The sequence below is a fragment of the Aethalodelphis obliquidens genome, unplaced genomic scaffold (genome assembly GCF_003676395.1).
Source record: "Aethalodelphis obliquidens isolate GAN/ISIS:26980383/991018 unplaced genomic scaffold, ASM367639v1 scaffold1, whole genome shotgun sequence".
NCBI lineage: Eukaryota > Metazoa > Chordata > Mammalia > Artiodactyla > Delphinidae > Aethalodelphis > Aethalodelphis obliquidens.
Window position 1 is genome coordinate 94,750,565 of NW_020837945.1, and position 19,692 is coordinate 94,770,256.

Sequence of the window (19,692 nt, forward strand, 5' to 3'; positions counted from 1 at the left end):
TGGGCTGAAAGGTTGCGCGCCCTCCCCCACCCACGTTGGTGCAGAGGGACCGGGTCAGGAAGCGCGGCCTCTCCCCAGTAGGAGACCACGCCTCCTCCGCCTCTTCCCCCCCCCCCCCCTTTCCCCCTCCCAGGAAGCGGTGATAGACAGTTCTGTGTGGTTCTCCACCCCCACCCCCCCAGCTGAGTGGAGGAGTTGATGTGTCTCATTATAACAGCCAATGCAGCCGCCATCCACGCACAAGCAAAGAAGCATGTCCCATTTAAATACACCCACGCAGCCCCAGCGCCCTTAGCTGCTCAGGGCGCACAGCCCACACGCACCGCGACTCCGGGCTTGGAGATCCGCGCAGGCTGGGCTCCCGGAGCCGGCGGACTGACGCGCTGAGGATCGCGATCAGGCGCTGTGGGGCCGGGGTGGGCGGGGGAGGCTGGGCCCCGGGCCTCTGGCGCGACACCCGCATGAGGACGCGAGTGAAATAGACCGAGGTGGAATTTTCAACGGGGAATCTTCGGGGTGGTTTTGGTCCATTTCTCCCGCGAAGAAGTCGACATGGCGAGCGACTCTCCGGCTCGCAGCCTGGATGAAATCGATCTCTCGGCTTTGAGGGTGAGTGGAACATGTTTTCTGATTTCTTTCCAGTGTTTTGGGTCAGGGTGAATGGGCTTGGTGCGTGGAACTGGGGCTCGGCTGGTAGGCAGAGGCGGGCGAATGCGACGCGAGGGAACCTGGATTCTCGTTTAGATTCGGGGGTTGCTGAGGTGCTCTTGGCTAAGCACCCACAGCAGGGGCTGTGCGGTACGTGTCCTCCTTTGGTGGCAGCCAAAGCTCCCCTGAGAACTCGTGGAGCTTATGCCAGTTTCATCGTAGACCGGTGTAAGAGCATTAAAATGAAAGGCTCGTGTGTGTGTGCGTGCGTGTGTATGTACACAAGCCCCGGGCAGTCGTCTAGTGCCAAGGCTCTAGACCCCACTGTCCCTTTCTGCAAAAAGAATAACAACAGCGCGAATAAAGGCACTGGTCCCTCACGTTTTCCAGCTACCTGCTAGATGACATTGTGAGCCTGGCTGTCCCCGCGACGCCGAACCTGCCGCTCCAAGGGGGCAGTTATTGCTATGCTGGTCTTGTAGCTGGCAACTGCCTCCCCTTCCCCCCCTTTTCTGCCGTCGGCGCCCCGACTCCCTCTCAGCGCTCTCTTAAACGCAGGTCTGCCGCTCACCTTTATTTATCGTTTTAACTCAGCCCTGCCTGTGCTTTCTGACTTTGTGGCTGTGACATTTCAGTTTTATGGCTGAACTTAAGCAGGTGAAAGGGATGTGTTCTCTGCTTTTCCCCAATCAGACCGGAACTCCTGGGAGTGTGAGTGTGTGTGTGTGTGTGTGTGTGTGTGTGTGTGTGTGTTCTCTGTGTCTGTGGCTAGTCCTTTGTAAAGCACCTACCTCCACCCCGCTCCAGACCCCCTGGTTTGCATTTACCCTCACGTGAATTGCCTCAGACGCCGTTTCATTGTATTGACTAAGACATCACTGATATAGAATCCATTTTGCTGTTGTTTTGAGATCGGAATACCAGGAATCCTAGTGCAGCCTCGACGCCTCCCCACCCCCCAAGCCCAACACACTCCTTCGGGGAAGGGGGCAGAGCTTTCTTGAGATGTTAATTAGATGCTGCCTGCCTGGAAGGGGGGGAGGGGTGTGGGTGGCAGCAGCAGCGGGGGTCTGAGAAGGATTGGGGCTAGCACGGCTTTTTCCTCTCTTGAACTAAAAATAAATTTTTTAAAAAAAGCGATTGTATATACATGAGGCAGGGAGGGTCGGTGAGACCGAACTGATGGTGGCTATCAACACAGAGACAGGCAGGATAGGTGAAGCTTGGAAGTTCCCACGCCCTCCTGAAGAATACATTGTTAGATGCTAAATCTTGGGGTTGTATACCTGAATCTTCAGTACTTGCCTTGACATTGCCTTCTTCACTGTTATTTTAAAGAACTACCTTTATGGTCAAAGTGGTACTTTTTCTTTAGTCTCGTTAATCCTCTCTCTCCTGACCTACCCTCCTCTTTTCAACTCCCCCTCCCCTTCTCCTTAATCCTTCCATCTCAGAGGTGAGGTTTCTGGGAGGCAGCCAAGGGGCTGAGAAGGAGCAGAGATGCCATTTGAAATGGCTTTTTTTGATAGTTGGGTAGCAAAAGCTCATTCATGCGTTATTACAGTAAGCTATTTCCCTGGCGCCGAAAGGCCACATTCAGAACCCGCTGCCCCCTGGGCAGCTGGGGGTGGAGGTTGGTAACGGGGTGGGTGCTTTGGCCAAGTCTGTGGCTTCCTGCTTTACTGACTGTGTGTGTTCATTTGCCCTACTTTCTGCGCTGGGAGTTTCTGCCAGCGGGTTAATCAGGTGGATGGATGGCCCAGACTTCAGGGTAGAGAAAAAGTGGCAAAGCTGGGGAGGAGGACGGGGCGGGGGGATGGGAGTCTGAACAATGGGCAAGTCTTGCGATTTCCCTGAGCCGGAATCTCAACGTTGCTTCTCTAATGGATAGCGCTCTTATACGATTGTAGTTGGGCTTGGTCTGGAGGTGTCCCTTGTGGGCTTTTTCCTGGGGAAGGTTTTCAGAGATACCCAGAGCTTGCAAGCTTATGAGCAACCACAAGGGCTCCTCGGCCGACCTGGAGTTCAATTCACACCTGGGAGATCTGCGCTTGGGAGATCAGTATTTTGAAAAGATATCTTTGCACAATTCACTGAAATTGCTCTTTGTGGCTTGGGTTTTAGTGCTTTGCCACTGTATTTCTGCCTGCAGGAGGTGTGGAAAGAGGGAGGGATACAGCTTCCAGCTAGCCCAGGAGATGGGGAACTGCTAGCAGGAGGACTTAAATGCAGATGTGGGGACAATTGCCTCCCAGAGGTCAGGGGTCTGCGACCAGTCTTGTGGTGGGTGAGTTGTGCAGGCCTGGAGCTGAGTCCAAAGGCCACAGAGGTCATCTCCACAAATCAGAGGGCAGATGATCTTTTTCTTTTTTCTCAGATTAAGAGAGATGGGCTCATGTAGATGAGAGGTCTCATTTGTTCCTAAATCCTCAGGAAAGCCTGCCTGCTGAGAACTTCCTGGGGAATGCCTGACCCCTGAAATGCAGCCAAGGTCAGTGGCATCTAGGAGAATTTACTGCAGCCTTACCAGTCCCTTGCTGTTTTGGTGGCTCTTTACACAATCAATGCCCTTTTTGTAAACTCTGTGCTCAATGCGTTAAAAGCAGATCCTGTCTGGAGAGGCCTTTATCCTTTCTCACTTTGGGGGCTTATTGTTCTCAGCCAGTGATCCCAGACTGGACCCAGTCTAAATTTTCCCCAAATAGCAACAATGCATAATTTAAACCAGAGCAACCAGGGAAGCACTGATCACTTAAATTATGCAAGATTTGGATGGTTTTAAAAAGTAAGAAAAGAGAGGATGGTTAGAAAAGAGGTGATCTGAATCCAGTTTTATTAGTCCTGGTTTTTAGAGCTGTGGAGAACTAAGTCTTGAGGGAGAGGAATGATTTCATAGATTTAGAGCTGGAAGAGAATTGTTGAACACTTAGCCACTCCTTTCATTTAATACCTGGGAAGCTGTAGCCCAGAGAGGTCAAGTGTATTGCCCAAGGTCACACAGCCCTCTCCCTGCTTGGAGGTGGGGTGAGTAGGGGAGGGGAGAAGGGTGGTTTGGGGAGAGGATATAGGTTTCCTGACTTCTCATTCAGTGCTCTAAGTCACATTGTCTGTGGCTGAATCAGATATCAGTAATACATTTTCTGCCTGAGCACAAAAAAAATGGCCGAGAGGAATTATTTCACCAGGGTCATGGCATTTTATTTATCAAAAATAGAGAAACTGCTTCATGCAGGTAAGCTCATAAAACATTAAACCATGGAGCTTTAAAGTATCTTTGGAATTCATCTTGTCCAACCCCTTCAATTCCTCCTCTGCAGGCAAATGACTGTCTGAATCATCTAGGACAGATGGTTGTCCTGCATGGTAACCTCTCTCTCCGTAACCCTCTTCCATCTAAACATATCTCAAGGGGTTGGTCTAGACATACACATTATTCAGATGTCTCTGCATGCAAGGTTTATAGAGTTCTATGTATGTTTTCTATAATCTATGTGGATACTTATATTCTACATAGTTTTACGGATATAAACTATCCATGTGGGTGTATGAAATGTGTGTGTACATACATAGGCTATAGAAAACAATCTACTCATTCAGATGCAGGGCTTGAGTCATTCTTCCTTCAAGATATGACAGTATTAAAAGAAATGAAATGTGCCACCAGTATGCTTTATTGCATAGGAGGTGAGGTCAGCCCAGAAAGCTTTTTGGAGATTAGCATACATCTGAATCTGAGCACCGTGGCTGGGCCCACAGAGTAAGGCAATCAAGGCCAAGATTGGCCGCTGCTGACTTCATACTCTTAAGTTTCTGCCAGGACTCACACTCACTTTTCTATTTGAACAGAATTGGATGACCTCTGCTTGTCTTTCTCCCTCTACCCCTCACTCCCTGCTGGGCCTAGATATTTTTCTTCTCCATTGAAACCTAGGTTTAAGAGTTGACCTCATCTGGAAGACTTGCATGTATTCTTCCTGCTATGCTTTTTACGTTTGTATTGTAAATGGTATGGGGTTTTCTTTCTACTTGCTCACTAAACTGTGGGCTCCTTGGGGCCAGAGGCTAGGTCTCGTTCATCTCTGAGTCCATAGTCCCAGTTAGTTGAATAAATGAATGAGTTAATGGAGTGGACTGAGCACTGGGTTCTGTGTCCATGTCTTATTAATCCTGTGACTTTGGATCAGTCCTTTGTCCGTAATTAACTCAAAAATGGGAATGATCACAACTGCTTGCCTTCCTCATACACAGGTTTCAAAAATCAATAAGTATTTATGGCAGTGCTTTGAAAACTGTAAAGCACTACACAGATATGCTATTCCATGATTAAATAGAATTTTATGGGGAACTTGATTCCACCAACATTTGATCCCAATGATTGTGTGTAACAGAAAATGATCCTGAGAAAAAGATATCAGAAGGTCGTGCATCTTTTTAATAGTACTTTTTCCTTTGAATGTATCAGTATGGCCTTATGTTGACCTTTCATGGTCTCTGTCTGACCCTCTGATGGCCTGGGTTGACCTTTGCTCGAGGTGAGTTCAGCCCAGAAACTTTTTGGAGATTAGCATATTTCTAAACCAGTATCAAGTATCAGCATTATTCATTAAAAACTTTTTCTTTTCTTTTTTTAATGACTTTTTCTCCTCTTTATGGATTAACCATTATGCAAATAAAAACACATATATTGTGCCTGTGCCTTTTCAAAGTTTGTGTGTGTGTGAGGTGGGACAGGGAGTGGATGCCTGAAATGATACACTACTAGTCCAGTATTTAAAACCTTCTGGTCAGAGGTCTCATGGGCTTCAAGAAATCTTGCAACATTAGTAATTCATTACCCCAGAGCAATTAATTAAATTTGGTCTTAAATGAGAATTTAGTAACGTTGCATGAATTGCTAAGATAACGGTATCTTAAAATGATAATAGCACAAGTTTTTTAATTAGATATATGTGCTGTTTTTTAGAGATATTAAACAGGTGTTTTCTTTGCCATGACGTTGCCTCATAATAAAATAGGGTGTAGTGGTAGTTATCAGAACATCAGAGAAATATGTGTAATCATTTTCAGTGTTCATTATTAACTGGAGTAATCTTTGTACAAAAGCTAATATAAGTCATGGTTTGCTGTTTGCCAAATTATTGACTTAGGAGGTCATGGAATATTTTGTTGATGAAAGAATACCCAACACTTTTCTTTTATGGGTAGATCATATTTTCCCCCCTTATCAGTAAGGCTCTTTGAAATCTCGTAACTTTGAGTCTTGCTGGTTGGCCCTTTCTTCTTTCTGTGTCTCTGTCTGCCCTGGAATTAATCTTCCGTGCCCTTCTTGTTCTACGCCATTCCTTCTTTCAGTGATAGTGGTTCTAAAGCCCACCCAGCTTTGAGCTACTGTGATCAAGTCATGGCAGCCCTGACCAGCTGAGCAGAATCAGTCTGAGTCTGCGTTTCTCATAGAATTTGGGATAACTTGTGTCTGAAAGATGCTTTCATGTTCAGTTGGTTCTTCCATTTCTGTGGGGGGGGGGAGTAGCTCTGTGAGAAGAGGGCCTGAACTAGCAGCGTGCTGAGAATTCCAAGAAAATCTGGGTGATAGTTTTGTAAGAAATGTTATTCTGCACATAGAAATATGAGGTTCCTAGCGGAGAGAGAGGGAGGACTTAAATAGAAAATGTTGGATGAATTCTGCTTATAATTTCTTCCATTCTGGTTGGAAGCTGATTTCCCTCTAGAGAAAGCCGATTCTCTATCCACTTTTTTTACATGCCCAGGCTGCCTCTACTTATCTCAAGGGGGTGCCTGGAAATTCTCAAAACACATTTTATCTTACCCCAACCTTAAACATCTTTCCTTAATATCTATTGCCTGGGTCCCCTTGCCTCCAGCCTTCTCCTGGCCAGTTTCCCTTGTGCACTGCAGCCACGTTAGTCTTCCTAAAGCACAGTTTCAGTCTGGGTATTTATTTTATTTTTTAAAAAATTAATTAATTGATTTTTGGCTGTGTTGGGTCTTCGTTTCTTTGCGAGGGCTTTCTCTAGCTGTGGCAAGCGGGGGCCACACTTCATCGCGGTGCGCGGGCCTCTCACTATCGTGGCCTCTCCTGCTGCGGAGCACAGGCAGGCTCAGTAGTTGTGGCTCACGGGCCCAGTTGCTCCGCGGCATGTGGGATCTTCCCAGACCAGGGCTCGAACCCGTGTCCCCTGCATCGACAGGCAGATTCTCAACCACTGCGCCACCAGGGAAGCCCAGTCTGGGTATTTTTAATTCACGGCCTTCCCCGACTCCTCACAGTCTACAGAACAAAGACTAAACTCTTTACTTCAAGACCAGTTAAAATTCAGCTGGGCCCCGCCCCATGCCCTGCAGTTAACGACCATTCCTTCTCACTTGCCATAGGGAACAGCTTCCTTCTCCCCATGGATGCTCTTTAGGGGGTGACCTACTTTATTCTCTTTTTCTGTACCTACTACCCCAGCACTCAGCATTCCAATGCCACCTTTTCCACCAAATTTGCCCTGATCCTTTCAGATAGAAATTAGCCCTCTCACTTGTAAATCCTCTCCGAACTGATCTCATAACTTTTTTTTTAGACCTCAGAACTTTCTGTCTTGGCTTATATTTACTACTAGACAGCAAGCTTCATGAAGGCAATGTGTATTTTTTTAAAAAAAATAAATTTATTTATTTATTTATTTATTTGGCTGTGTTGGGTCTTCATTTCTGTGCGAGGGCTTTTTCTAGTTGCGGCGAGCGGGGGCCACTCTTCATCGCGGTGCGCGGGCCTCTCACTATCGCGGCCTCTCCTGCTGCGGAGCACAGGCAGGCTCAGTAGTTGTGGCTCACGGGCCCAGTTGCTCCGTGGCATGTGGGATCTTCCCAGACCAAGGCTCGAACTTGTGTCCCCTGCATTGGCAGGCAGACTCTCAACCACTGTGCCACCAGGGAAGCCTGGCAATGTGTATTTTTGATTTTCTTAGGAATCCCACCAGGATGACCTCTGGGGTTCCAGGGTCTGGAAAATGTAGGTTGGGAACGGGAGCAAAGACTGCTGAATTGTTAAAAGTATGTTTAAATTAAAAAAAGCTTTTTGTTGTTCTCATTATAAAAGCAATGCATGATCATTGCAGAAAACTTGGAAAATGGAGAAAAAAAAAGAATTCATGATTCCCAATGATAACCACATATATATTTTGGTATATGGCTTAGTAGTTTTTTCTACACATAGCTAAATGAATAGTTTAAAAAAATTAAGATTATGTTGTATATATTATCTACAACCTTTTTTTTAAAAACGTAATAATCAGCCATTTTCCATACTATTAATGTTTTTCTATGGCAAAATTTAAAAAAATTCTTTATCATGGGGAGCTTAAAACTTACGTAAAAGTAGATGGATTGCTGGAATGCTCTTACATTGCTGGTGGGAATGTAAAATGGTGCAGCCACTTAGGAAAACAGGTCGGCAGTTCCTCAAAGTGTTACCATGTGCCCCAGCAATTCCAGTCCTAGGTATATACCAAAGAGAATTGAAAACATATATCCACACAAAAACTTGTACACCAGTATTTTTAGTAGCATTATTCATAATAGCCAAAGAGGGGAAACAACCTAAACATCCATGAGTTGATGAATGAATGAACAAAATGCATTGTATTCTTAAGATGGCATATTATTCAGTAACGAAAGGAAGTGTTGATACACGCGATACCATGGATGAACATTATGCTAAGTGAAAGCAGCCAGACACAAAAGGCCCCATGTTATATAATTCCATTTATATGAAATGTCCAGAATGGGCAAATCCATAGAGACAGAAAGTAGATTAGGGGTTGCTGGAGCTGGAGGAGAGGGGGTGTAGGAAGAGACTGCTCGTGTCCTGGTCGTGGTGATGGTCGCTCAACTCTGTGCATTTACTAAAAATCACTTGTATACTTCCAAAGGGTGAATTTATGGAATGTCAATTAAATCTAAATAAAATTATTTAAAAAAGTAGAGTAGTGTAATGAGCCCCCAGATTAACAATTTTCCACTTGTACCCAATCTTATTTTATCTACACCCCCATCCTCTTCCTCTCCCATATTATTTTGAAGCATCCTATCTTTTCACTTGTAAATATTTCAGTATTTCTAAAAGATAAACTTAAAAATCACATAACCACAATACCATAATCATGCCTAAGAAATGTAATTTTTAATTTCTTCATTCAGTCAGTGTTCAAATTTCTAATCATATGTTTTAAGGACCACTTAGCATTTTACTGTGGGGATGCATCATAATATATTTAACCAATTCCTACTGATGAAACTTTTGGCTATTTCCACCTTTTCAACTCATGCAGATGGTGCTTTGATAATCAAACATCCTTATATATAAGTCTTTGTACACATTATTTTTATACATTATACATTATTTATCCTTATACATAAGTCTTTGTATACATCTCTGTTTCCTTTGAATAACTTCTTAGAAGTGCAATTTACAGTGAAAGTTATAAATGATCTTTAAGGTTCTTGACATTGTCAAATTATCTCCCAATTTCCTGTGAGGTAAGTGTACAGATGAATGCATGAGGCTTGGAAAAATCAATTAATCTACCAAAGGTCATAAAGCTTCTAAATGGCCGAACTTACGATTGACCTACCCTAAAGTCAGTGCCCATAGTAACTCACATGGCCAGTATTTGACCTTGTCATGACATCAGAATTATCTGATGTATTATCTCGCTGGGTTCACAGATTTCCCAGAAGACTTTCGTTTGGGGCACAGGATCTCTTTGATGAGCATAGTTGTGTTTTAAGTGTTATTTCCAAAATATTTCTTCCCTTGTGATTTTGTTTTTTAAATAACCAAGATCAGCTTAGAGCATGTTAATTGTCCTTTTTCTTGTCTAAAAACCTGAAAGCATAAAATGTGAACCATTTTGCGATTAGCAGTGGTTTCCTTTTACATTGTATATAAGGTACGTTTATGTTTAATCTGCCCTTCTCTTTGGAGAAGTATCCAACAAGTGTGTTTGGAAGGCATGTGGAATCAGGCTGAAAGGTTTCCATTTTTTAAGAATTGAAGACCACTGAGTTTGCGATTATCACAGAAGATAGCAAGATGGGAAGACATGTTAGAACAGGAGCCATTCGCAAGCTTTTATCTGCCAGATAATTATTAAAATCAAAATCTGGAGTTACGCTTTTTTTCAGACAGATATAGATATTTTAAGATAAGAATGGAGAAAATGGAAGACGGAGCTGGCAGCTAGAAGAGTAAAGAGCCCTGTGTTTTTGACCACAGTCTACTTTCCACCCGGTTTATAAGTAAGAAACTTATAAAATCAACATAACTTTGTGGTTTTCAGTCTTGTGGAGGCCAACTGCCTTGATCTCACTAGATTTTACAACCTAACCCTCCATTTAAAATGCCTATGAATTATTTATACCTAGGGTAAAAATCTGAGCTTCACGTGCACATGGTTTCATCATTTCTACTTCTAGGTGGTTTTTTTTTTTTTTTGGGCTTCCTGTAATCCAATTATAGCAGTGTGGCGGGTGGAATAGGTTGTAAGCAGTAATTGCAAACTGTATTTAAATAATAATATTTAGCATTTATAGAGCACTTTATATCTCAAAGTACTTGCAAACAATATCTAATTAAATACGCTGTCTGATTATAATCTGGATATAAATGCACTTAAATCCAGAACAGGGTCATGAGAAAAGTGTGCATTTGAAGTTAATGCTTTAAAAACCTATGCAATAATTGGAGAGTTAGAGCTTGGGCGTCTGTTGGACTGTTTGCGCGCATCCTTTTGTTCAGCCTGATGGCAGGTTTAGATTATATCTGCACCTTATCAATGCCTCTGTTTGATTTCTGACCATTAAGGACTGAGTGTTGATCATGGCTTTGGTCCTTACAGACACTAAAATATTAATAATATAAATAAGCTTTAAAATGGGCTCCTCCACCACATTTTGTGCCCTGGCCTCAGATGAAACTCCCGTTAGTAAGTGAAATGAAGTGGGGTAGTGAGAGGGAGAACGGCTATGCATTGTGGTTTAGTAATTTCTATCTGAGAAAAATACATTAAACTGCGCAGTAGGGTACATCATAAAGAAACGCACTGGAGAAATGAAACGTCTTTAGTCTCACCATAGTAATGATTTCTTGCTGTTTTGGGCATGTGTCTGTGTATTGTCCTCTTGCATGTACGTCCTGTGTTGGCAATTTTGAGAGTGTTTGGAGCAAGGACTAGCATGGCTTATCCAGTAGATAGAAGAGGCTTCTGCGGCTGGTTGATTCTCAGTAAATGTGATCCTGTGCATTGTGATTTTCTAAGAGCTGCTTGACAGGCTAATTGCCTAAACAGTGGTTCTCAAAGTGAGATCCTCGTTTCAGCAGCTTCAACATTGCCTGACAATGTTGCAGAGTAGGAAATAGTCATTTATGTAAGGTAACTGCAACTTTTTCTTAAGGCTTACGGCCTCAAATTGTGGAAGGCACATACTTTTAAGAATGTGGACTTTAAAACTTCACACTAATATTTTATGTGTATGAATTGTTCGTAAGAAAGGGGAATACTTAGGGCGAGAGAGAGTCATGGACATATACACACTAACAAATGTAGTAAGGTAGATAGCTAGTTGGAAGCAGCCGCATGGCACAGGGAGATCAGCTCGGTGCTTTGTGACCACCTGGAGGGGTGGGATAGGGAGGGTGGGAGGGAGGGAGATGCAAGAGGGAAGAGATATGGGAACATATGTATATGTATAACTGATTCACTTTGTTATAAAGCAGAAACTAACACACCATTGTAAAGCAATTATACCCCAATAAAGATGTTAAAAAAAAAAAAGAAAGGGGAATACTTGAAATGGTATCGAGTGTCACCTGATACCATTTCAGCTGATAATCCTGGACTGTTCTTTGCATTGCCATTTATTTTTTTTTTTAGCAAGTTTATTCAGGGGCCAGAAAAAGCCCCATCTCCGTGATCAAGAAGATGCATCCTTCTGGTGTTAATTTCCTGTTTTTCCCTATGGATCTGTAGGGATTCACTTTAAAGCCCCAGAAGGTGCTGACATTTGCCTAGAAGCTGAAAAAAAGAGTTGTATTCACAAACTCTTTCATCCCTTCTTTTGTTTGCAGTCTGAAATCTTTGGGTTGTTTATTTCTTGAGGCTTGGAAAATGGAATGGACGTTTGGAATCTAGACAGCAGGTTAGAGGATTTCCTTACAGAGAAATCCCACAGACATTCCTTGTAACAACAATCCGTAAACATCTCTGACCTAGCCACAAAGATGCCCTATGTTGTTATTTAATCTACAGTTCTTAGATAAACACACTGCTTATAGTGCATGTCTTTTTATTTGGGGGAAGGTTGATGACGCTTAAGGTTGTTAAGGCAGCTTTGTACACAACCTGATAATGAGCATGTATCAACATTTTATTTCATACTCACTGCTGGGGAAGATGCTTTTGAAAAACTGAATTCAGAGAGCCCTCTTGGAACATCTATTTTTAAAGGAGAAAGATGTGGTTAGATAATAATCGGTAGACTGGATATAAAAAATATCTGGGGCTTCCCTGGTGTCGCAGTGGTTGAGAGTATGCCTGCCGATGCAGGGGGCACGGGTTCGTGCCCCTATCCGGGAGGATCCAACATGCCGCGGAGCGGCTGGGCCCGTGAGCCATGGCCGCTGAGCCTGTGCGTCCGGAGCCTGTGCTCCGCAACGGGAGAGGCCATAACAGTGAGAGGTGCGCGTACCGCAAAAAAAAAAAAAAAAAAAAAAAAAAATCTGGTTGAAGATGATTATGTTTTTTGCAGTATTGACAATTAGGGGGACATATCCAACTTTCTTAGGAGAGGTTTTAATATTATTAAAATATAAGGGAATTGTACAGCATTTAAATCAGAAATGTTAGTTACTCTTTAGATGGGGGAGTGAATTAATTGCATTTTTCAAGGTGTTCTATGTGGGACCAAGTTTGGGACAGTTTTGTTTCTAGTACTGGTGGTGTCTTATGTTCTGGGGAAACTGTGAATTTGAAATGGCTTCTTTGCAGCCATTTGCACGGTTGAAAGTGTCCTTTAAGTTTGGGAGTGCTGTGGTTTTCTATTTGAACGCCTAAGACTCTCTTAGAGGCCAGAGACTGGGTAGTCTTATGTTTCATAAGGTCAGAGCCAAGCGTTTGCTGTTCCTAAAAGGCCACCCCCTCTTCTGTTTTCTTTAACTGGTAACTCTAGCACCTGTCAGAGAGAATACAGTTTTCTTTCCATGCAAACAAATAAATAAAAGCACTGCTGAGCTCTCCTGCAGTTTTATCCCCAGGTGCTGCTCTGGGAAGAAACTGCACATGCTCTTTGGTGGGAACAATATGTATGTTCTCTCTGTGAGTGTTTCAAAGATGTAACTCATGCTGGTATTGTAGTCAGCATTTCTTGAATATAAACAGCTTTTATTTTTGGAGAAGAACAGATGTAAAAGTGTGAAATACAGAAGTCTACACATCTTGGCAGGGGGAAGGGAAGGAGGAACGGGGTTTCTTTAAAATCATGGTAACCCAATCTTAGTTACTCCTTTGTTTTCCTGAATGACTGAAAATTAGCAGGGGAAATCTCCTGGAACCTGACCAGCTGGGTACCTAAACCTCCACTTAGCTGATTGCACCAGAAAGAGTGCTAGCGGGTAATTAGCATAGGTCCTCCTAGGTCTTCATCTCTAGGAACAAAACGGGTGCCTCCAAAGGAGGAAACCTGTAGGTGAAGAGAGGAGATCGCACACATTCAGTGAAATTTATATGACACTTTAAGTAAAATGTTAGAGAGACAGAGATCCAAGCCCCAGACAGTGGGGGTTGTTTTCTAGATAGGAAAAGTGTGTGTGGAAAGTGTTTGGTGTCCCTCTGTGGTCTCTGAACCAAAGCTCTTGCCAGTCCTCTGGGTGCCCACCCCCTCTTTTAATTTGTGAGTACAGTATGTTTGTAAGAGGTACCTGGGGTTTTCAAAGCAGCAGGGGCATTCCTGTGACTCTTCTGTGTTCCCTTTAGGCCACGTCTGTTTCTTTTCTTTGCTGGAAGCAGGGTCTCATCTTTGCAGCTCATCACCTGATACAATGCAAGTTGCATCAGATTTAAAGAAATCGTTCCCTGACTTTCTTTCGGGTTCCTGGCTGTGATTGCTGCCTTCTGCAAGTTTCTGCTAGTTTGTAGGATTGACAGTTAAGATTTAGTCCCCTGGGAAACTCTGTTTAGTGTGGGAAACACATTCTCATTTGTCATGGTTCTTGATAACTCCCCTTTGACAAATATTTTTGTCAAATGTTCTATGATTAGGTCTATATAGTTTTTTTTTGGTATTGTGTTTTGATACTAAATGATTTCAAGCATGTTTCAAAAGAACATCTCTGATCATTTCTTTTCTAAATTTCAGTGAAATTTGGAATGTGAATAAATTACAAGGCCACGGGAACTCCCCAGTTCACAGAGATGCTAGTTCCAACCTTATTCAGGCTCTGCTTCATGCTGTAATAAATGTGAATCTGGATTTTAGAATATACTTGAGAATGTGGATAAACTGGAATGCTCATATGTTGCTGGTGAGAATGTAAAATGGTTAAGCCATGTTGGAAAACAGTTTGGCTGTTCCTGAAAAAGCTAAACATAAATTTATTATATGACCTAGCAATTCCACTTCTGAATATCCACCCAAGAGAAATGAAAACATATGTCCAGGCAAAAAAAACTGTACATAGCAGCATTATTCATCATAGCCCAAAAGTAGGAATGACCCAAATGTCTAGCAACTGATGAAGAGGTAAACAAAATGTGGTGGAAGATGATGGAATACTCTTGAGCAGCAAGAAGGAATGAAGTATTGCTTCATGCTACAACATAGATATGAAAGAAGCCAGACACAAAAGATCATATACTGTATAATTCCATTTAGATGAAATGCCCAGAAAAGGTAAAGCTATAGAGACAGAAAGTAGATTACTGGTTGGTTAGGGCTGGAGAAGAAAGCGGGGAGTGATTGCAAATGGGCATGTGGGATCTTTTTGAAGAAACAGAATATGTTCTAAAATTGGATGGTGGTAACATGAGTGAATTATACCTCAATAAAGCTGTTAAAATGTAATATGCCTGAGACATTACTTCATAGTTGGACCAGCTCCATACACTATGAGGGCAAATTCCCCAGTCTGGTTACTCTGGTATTTCTAGGAAGTCCTTCTCTTCAATACCTTGAGGGATGGGGACTCTGGTCCTATCTTCTGCTGTCTACTTACCTTCATGTCATCCCTTCTAGAGCTTTATAATTGTTACTGGAATAATTTTCTTCAAGATAAAGTGGATGAGGCCCAGATAACTTATCTCTGCTTCCAAAGAAAGGAGAACTTTGGAGCCAGGACTAGGGTAACTACAGTAGGTCTCTCTTATCCATGGGGGATACATTCCAAGACCCCCAGTGGATGCTTGAAACAGCAGGTAGTACCGAACCCTATGTATACTATCTTTTTGCCTATCCACACCTACCTATGACAAGTTTAATTTATACATTAGGCATATAAGAGATTAACTACAATAAGTCATAATAGGCTCAAAGTGAGAGATTGGGTCAAGATGGCGGAGTAGAAGGACGTGCGCTCACTCCCTCTTGCGAGAGCACTGGAATCACAACCAACTGCTGAACAGTCATCGGCAGGAAGACGCTGGAACTCACCAAAAAAATACCCCACATCCAAAGACAAAGGAGAAGCCGCAATGAGACAGTAGGAGGGGCGTAGTCACAATAAAATCAAATCCCATAACTTCTGGGTGGGTGACTCACAAACTGGAGAACACTTATACCACAGAAGTCCACCCACTGGAGTGAAGGTTCTGAGATCCATGTCAGGCATCCCAACCTGGGGGTCCGGCAATGGAAGGAGGGATTCCTAGAGACTCAGACTTTGAAGGCTAGTGGGATTTGATTGCAGGACTTCGACAGGACTGGGGGAAACACAGACTCCACTCTTGGAGGGAACACACAAGGTAGTGTGTGCATCGAGACCCAGGGGAAGGAGCAGTGACCCCATAGGAGACTGAACCAGACTTATCTGCTGGTGTTGGAGGGTCTCCTGTAGAGGCGGGGGGCAGCTGTGGCTCACCGTGGGGACAAGAACACTGGCAACAGAAGTTCTGGGAAGTACTCCTTGACGTGAGCCCTCCCAGAGTCCACTGTTAGCCCCACCAAAGAGCCGGGTAGGCTCCATTGCTGGGTCGCCTCAGGCCAAACAACCAACAGGGAGGGAACCCAGCCCCACCCATCAGCAGGCAAGCGGATTAAAGTTTTACTGGGCTCTGCCCACCAGAGCAACATCCAGCTCTACCCACCACCAGTCCCTCCCATCAGGAAGCTTGCACAAGCCTCTTAGATAGCCTCATCCACCAGAGGGCAGACAGCAGAAGCAAGAAAAACTATAGTTTGCAGCCTGTGGAAGGAAGACCACATTCACAGAAAGATAGACAAGATGAAAAGGCAGAGAACTTTGTACCAGATGAAGGAACAATATAAGACCCCAGAAAAACAACTAAATGAAGTGGAGATAGGCAACCTTCCAGAAAAAAGAATTCAGAATAATGATAGTGAAGATGACCCAGGACCTCATTCTGGAAAAAGAATGGAGGCAAAGATCAAGAAGATGCAAGAAATGTTTAACAAAGACCTAGAAGAATTAAAGAACAAACACCTAGAAGAATTAAAGAACAAACAAACAGAGATGAACAATACAATTACTGAAATGAAAAATACACTGGACGGAATCAATAGAAGAATAACTGAGGCAGAAGAACGGATAAGTGACCTGGAAGACAGAATGGTGGAATTCACTGCCATAGAACAGAATAAAAAAAAAGAATGAAAAGAAATGAAGAGAGCCTAAGAGACCTCTGGGACAACATTAAACGCAACAGCATTTGCATTATAGGGGTTACAGAAGGAGAAGAGATAGAGAAAGGACCCAAGAAAATATTTGAAAAGATTATAGTTGAAAAGTTCCCTAACATGGGAAAGAAAATAGACACCCAAGTCCAGGAAGCTCAGACAGTCCCAGGCAGGGTAAATCCAAGGAGAAACACACTGAGACACATAGTAATCAAAGTGACAAAAATTAAAGACAAAGAAAAATTATTGAAAGCAGCAAGGGAAAAAGGACAAATAACATACAAGGGAACTCTCATAAGGTTAACAGCTGATTTCTCAGCAGAAACTCTATAAGCCAGAAGAGAGGGGCACAATACATTTAAAATGATGAAAGGGAAGAACCTACAACTAAGATTACTCTACCGGCAAGGATCTCATTCAGATTCGATGGAGAAATCAAAAGCTTTACAGACAAGCAAAAGCTAAGAGAATTCAGCACCACCGAACCAGCTCTACAACAAATACTAAAGGAACTTTTCTAAGTGGGAAACACAAGAGAAGAAAAAGACCTACAAAAACAAACCCATAACAATTAAGAAAATGGTAATAGGAACATACATATTGATAATTACCTTAACCATGAATGGATTAAATGCTCCAACACAAGGACACAGGTTTGCTGAATGGATACAAAAACAAGACCCATATATATGGTGTCTACAAGAGACGCACTTCAGACCTAGGGACACAAACAGACTGAAAGTGAGGGGATGGAAAAAGATATTTCATGCAAATGGAAATCAAAAGAAAGCTGGAATAGCAATACTCATAGCAGATAAAATAGACTTTAAAATAAAGAATGTTACAAGAGACAAGGAAGGACACTACATAATGATCAAGGGATCAGTCCAAGAAGAAGATATAACAATTATAAATATATATGCACCCAACATAGGAGCACCTCAATACATAAGGCAACTGCTAACAGCCATAAAAGAGGAAATCGACAATAACACAATAATAGTGGGGAACTTTAACACCTCCCTTACACCAATGGACAGATCATCCAGACAGAAAATTAATCAGGAAACACAAGATTTAAATGACACAATAGACCAGATAGATTTAATTGATATTTATAGAACATTCCATCCAAAAGCAGCAGATTGCACTTTCTTCTCAAGTGCACACGGAACATTCTCCAGGACAGATCACATCTTGGGTCACAAATCAAGCCTTGGTAAATTTAAGAAAATTGAAATCATATCAAGCATCTTTTCCAACCACAACGCTATGAGATTAGAAATGAATTACAGGGAAAAAAACGTAAAAAACACAAACACATGGAGGCTAAACAATACGTTACTAAATAACCAAGAGATCACTGAAGAAATCAAAGAGGAAATCAAAAAATACCTAGAGACAAATTACAATGAAAACACGACAATCCAAATGTTATGGGATGCAGCAAAATCAGTTCTAAGAGGGAAGTTTATAGCAATACAATCCTACCTCAAGAAACAAGAAAAATCTCAAATAAACAATCTAACCTTACACCTAAAAGAACTAGAGAAAGAAGAACAAACAAAACCCAAAGTTAGTAGCAGGAAAGAAATCATAAAGATCAGAGCAGAAATAAATGAAATAGAAACAAAGAAAACAATAGCAAAGATCAATAAAACTAAAAGCTGGTTCTTTGAGAGGATAAACAAAATTGATAGGGCTTCCCTGATGGTGCAGTGGTTGAGAGTCCGCCTGCCGATGCAGGGGACATGGGTTCGTGCCCCGGTCCAGGAAGATGCCACATGCTGCAGGGCGGCTGGGCCCGTGAGCCATGGCTGCTGAGCCTGCGTGTCCGGAGCCTGTGCTCCGCAACGGGAGATGCCACAACAGTGAGAGGCCCGTGTACCGCAAGAAAATAAAAAATAAAAAAATAAAAAATTGATAAACCTTTAGCCAGACTCATCAAGAAAAAGAGGGAGAGGACTTAAATCAATAAAATTAGAAACGAAAAAGGAGAAGTCACAACAGACACTGCAGAAATACAAAGCATCCTAAAAGACTACTACAAGCAACTCTATGCCGATGAAATGGACAACCTGGAAGAAATGGACAAATTCTTAGAAAGGTATGACCTTCCAAGACTGAACCGGGAAGAAATAGAAAATATGAACAGACCAATCACAAGTAATGAAATTGAAACTGTGATTAAAAATCTTCCAAAAAAAAGAAAAAAAGGTAGCTGCTGCTGTTAATTTTTAAATAAGCATATATATGTGTGTGTGTAACTGAATCACTTTGCTGTACACTTGAAACTAACACAACATCTTTAATTAACTATACTTCAATTAAAAAAAAGAATCATCTATACTTTGAACGTAATGGGTTGAACCTGCAGGAGGGGTACTGGAAGGCCTCTGCCAGGGATTCGTGTTGGCCATAACATGTTTGTTTTGAAGGTGTAGCTTGGGTTGTAACTGTTTTTAAGAAGGCACCTGGGGACTTCCCTGGTGACACAGTGGTTAAGAATCTGCCTGCCAATGCAGGGGACACGGGTTCGAGCCCTGGTCTGGGAAGATCCCACATGCCGCAGAGCAACTAAGCCCACGAGCCACAACTGCTGAGCCCACATGCCACAACTACTGAAGCCCAGAGCCTAGAGCCCATGCTCCGCAACAAGAGAAGCCACCTCAATTAGAAACCCGTGCACCGCTATGAAGAGTAGCCCCTGCTCGCTGCAACTAAAGAAAGCCCACGCGCAACAACAAAGACCCAACGCAGCTAAAAATAAATAAATAAATATTTAAAGAAAGAAAACATAAAAATCATAATAAAATAGAACAATTCTAACAATATACTGAAACAAAAATTATGTGAATGCGGTCTCTCTCTCAAAATATCTTGTTGTAGAAATTTAATGCCTTTTCCATCTCAACTAAGCACTTATCACACACTGTGGCCATAACTTTTGCAGTCTGAGGTACAACAGCAAAACTAGTATGAATTTCTTTTTCCTTCTTTACAGTTTCACAGGTAGAGGATTTGTTCTTACCATAGATCTTAGCAACCTCTGCATACAATTTGCTTTCTTTCCTTATTAAGTTGAGGACTTTCACCTTCTCACTTAAAGGCAGCACTTTATGGCTTCTCTTT

At 42.5% G+C, this 19,692-nt stretch overlaps 1 protein-coding gene across 2 annotated transcripts in view; it reads left to right on the forward strand.

Annotated features, from left to right (window-relative positions):
* The first annotated feature begins 212 nt into the window (after positions 1-212).
* The window catches only part of TNIK (TRAF2 and NCK interacting kinase), a 415,220-nt gene continuing 395,740 nt past the window's right edge, over positions 213-19,692 (forward strand). For both annotated transcript variants that reach the window (XM_027111864.1, XM_027111873.1), the window contains exon 1: positions 213-609. In XM_027111864.1, the coding sequence (XP_026967665.1) occupies positions 553-609 (57 nt within the window). In that variant the 5' untranslated portion in view covers positions 213-552. The remainder of the gene's footprint in view (positions 610-19,692) is intronic.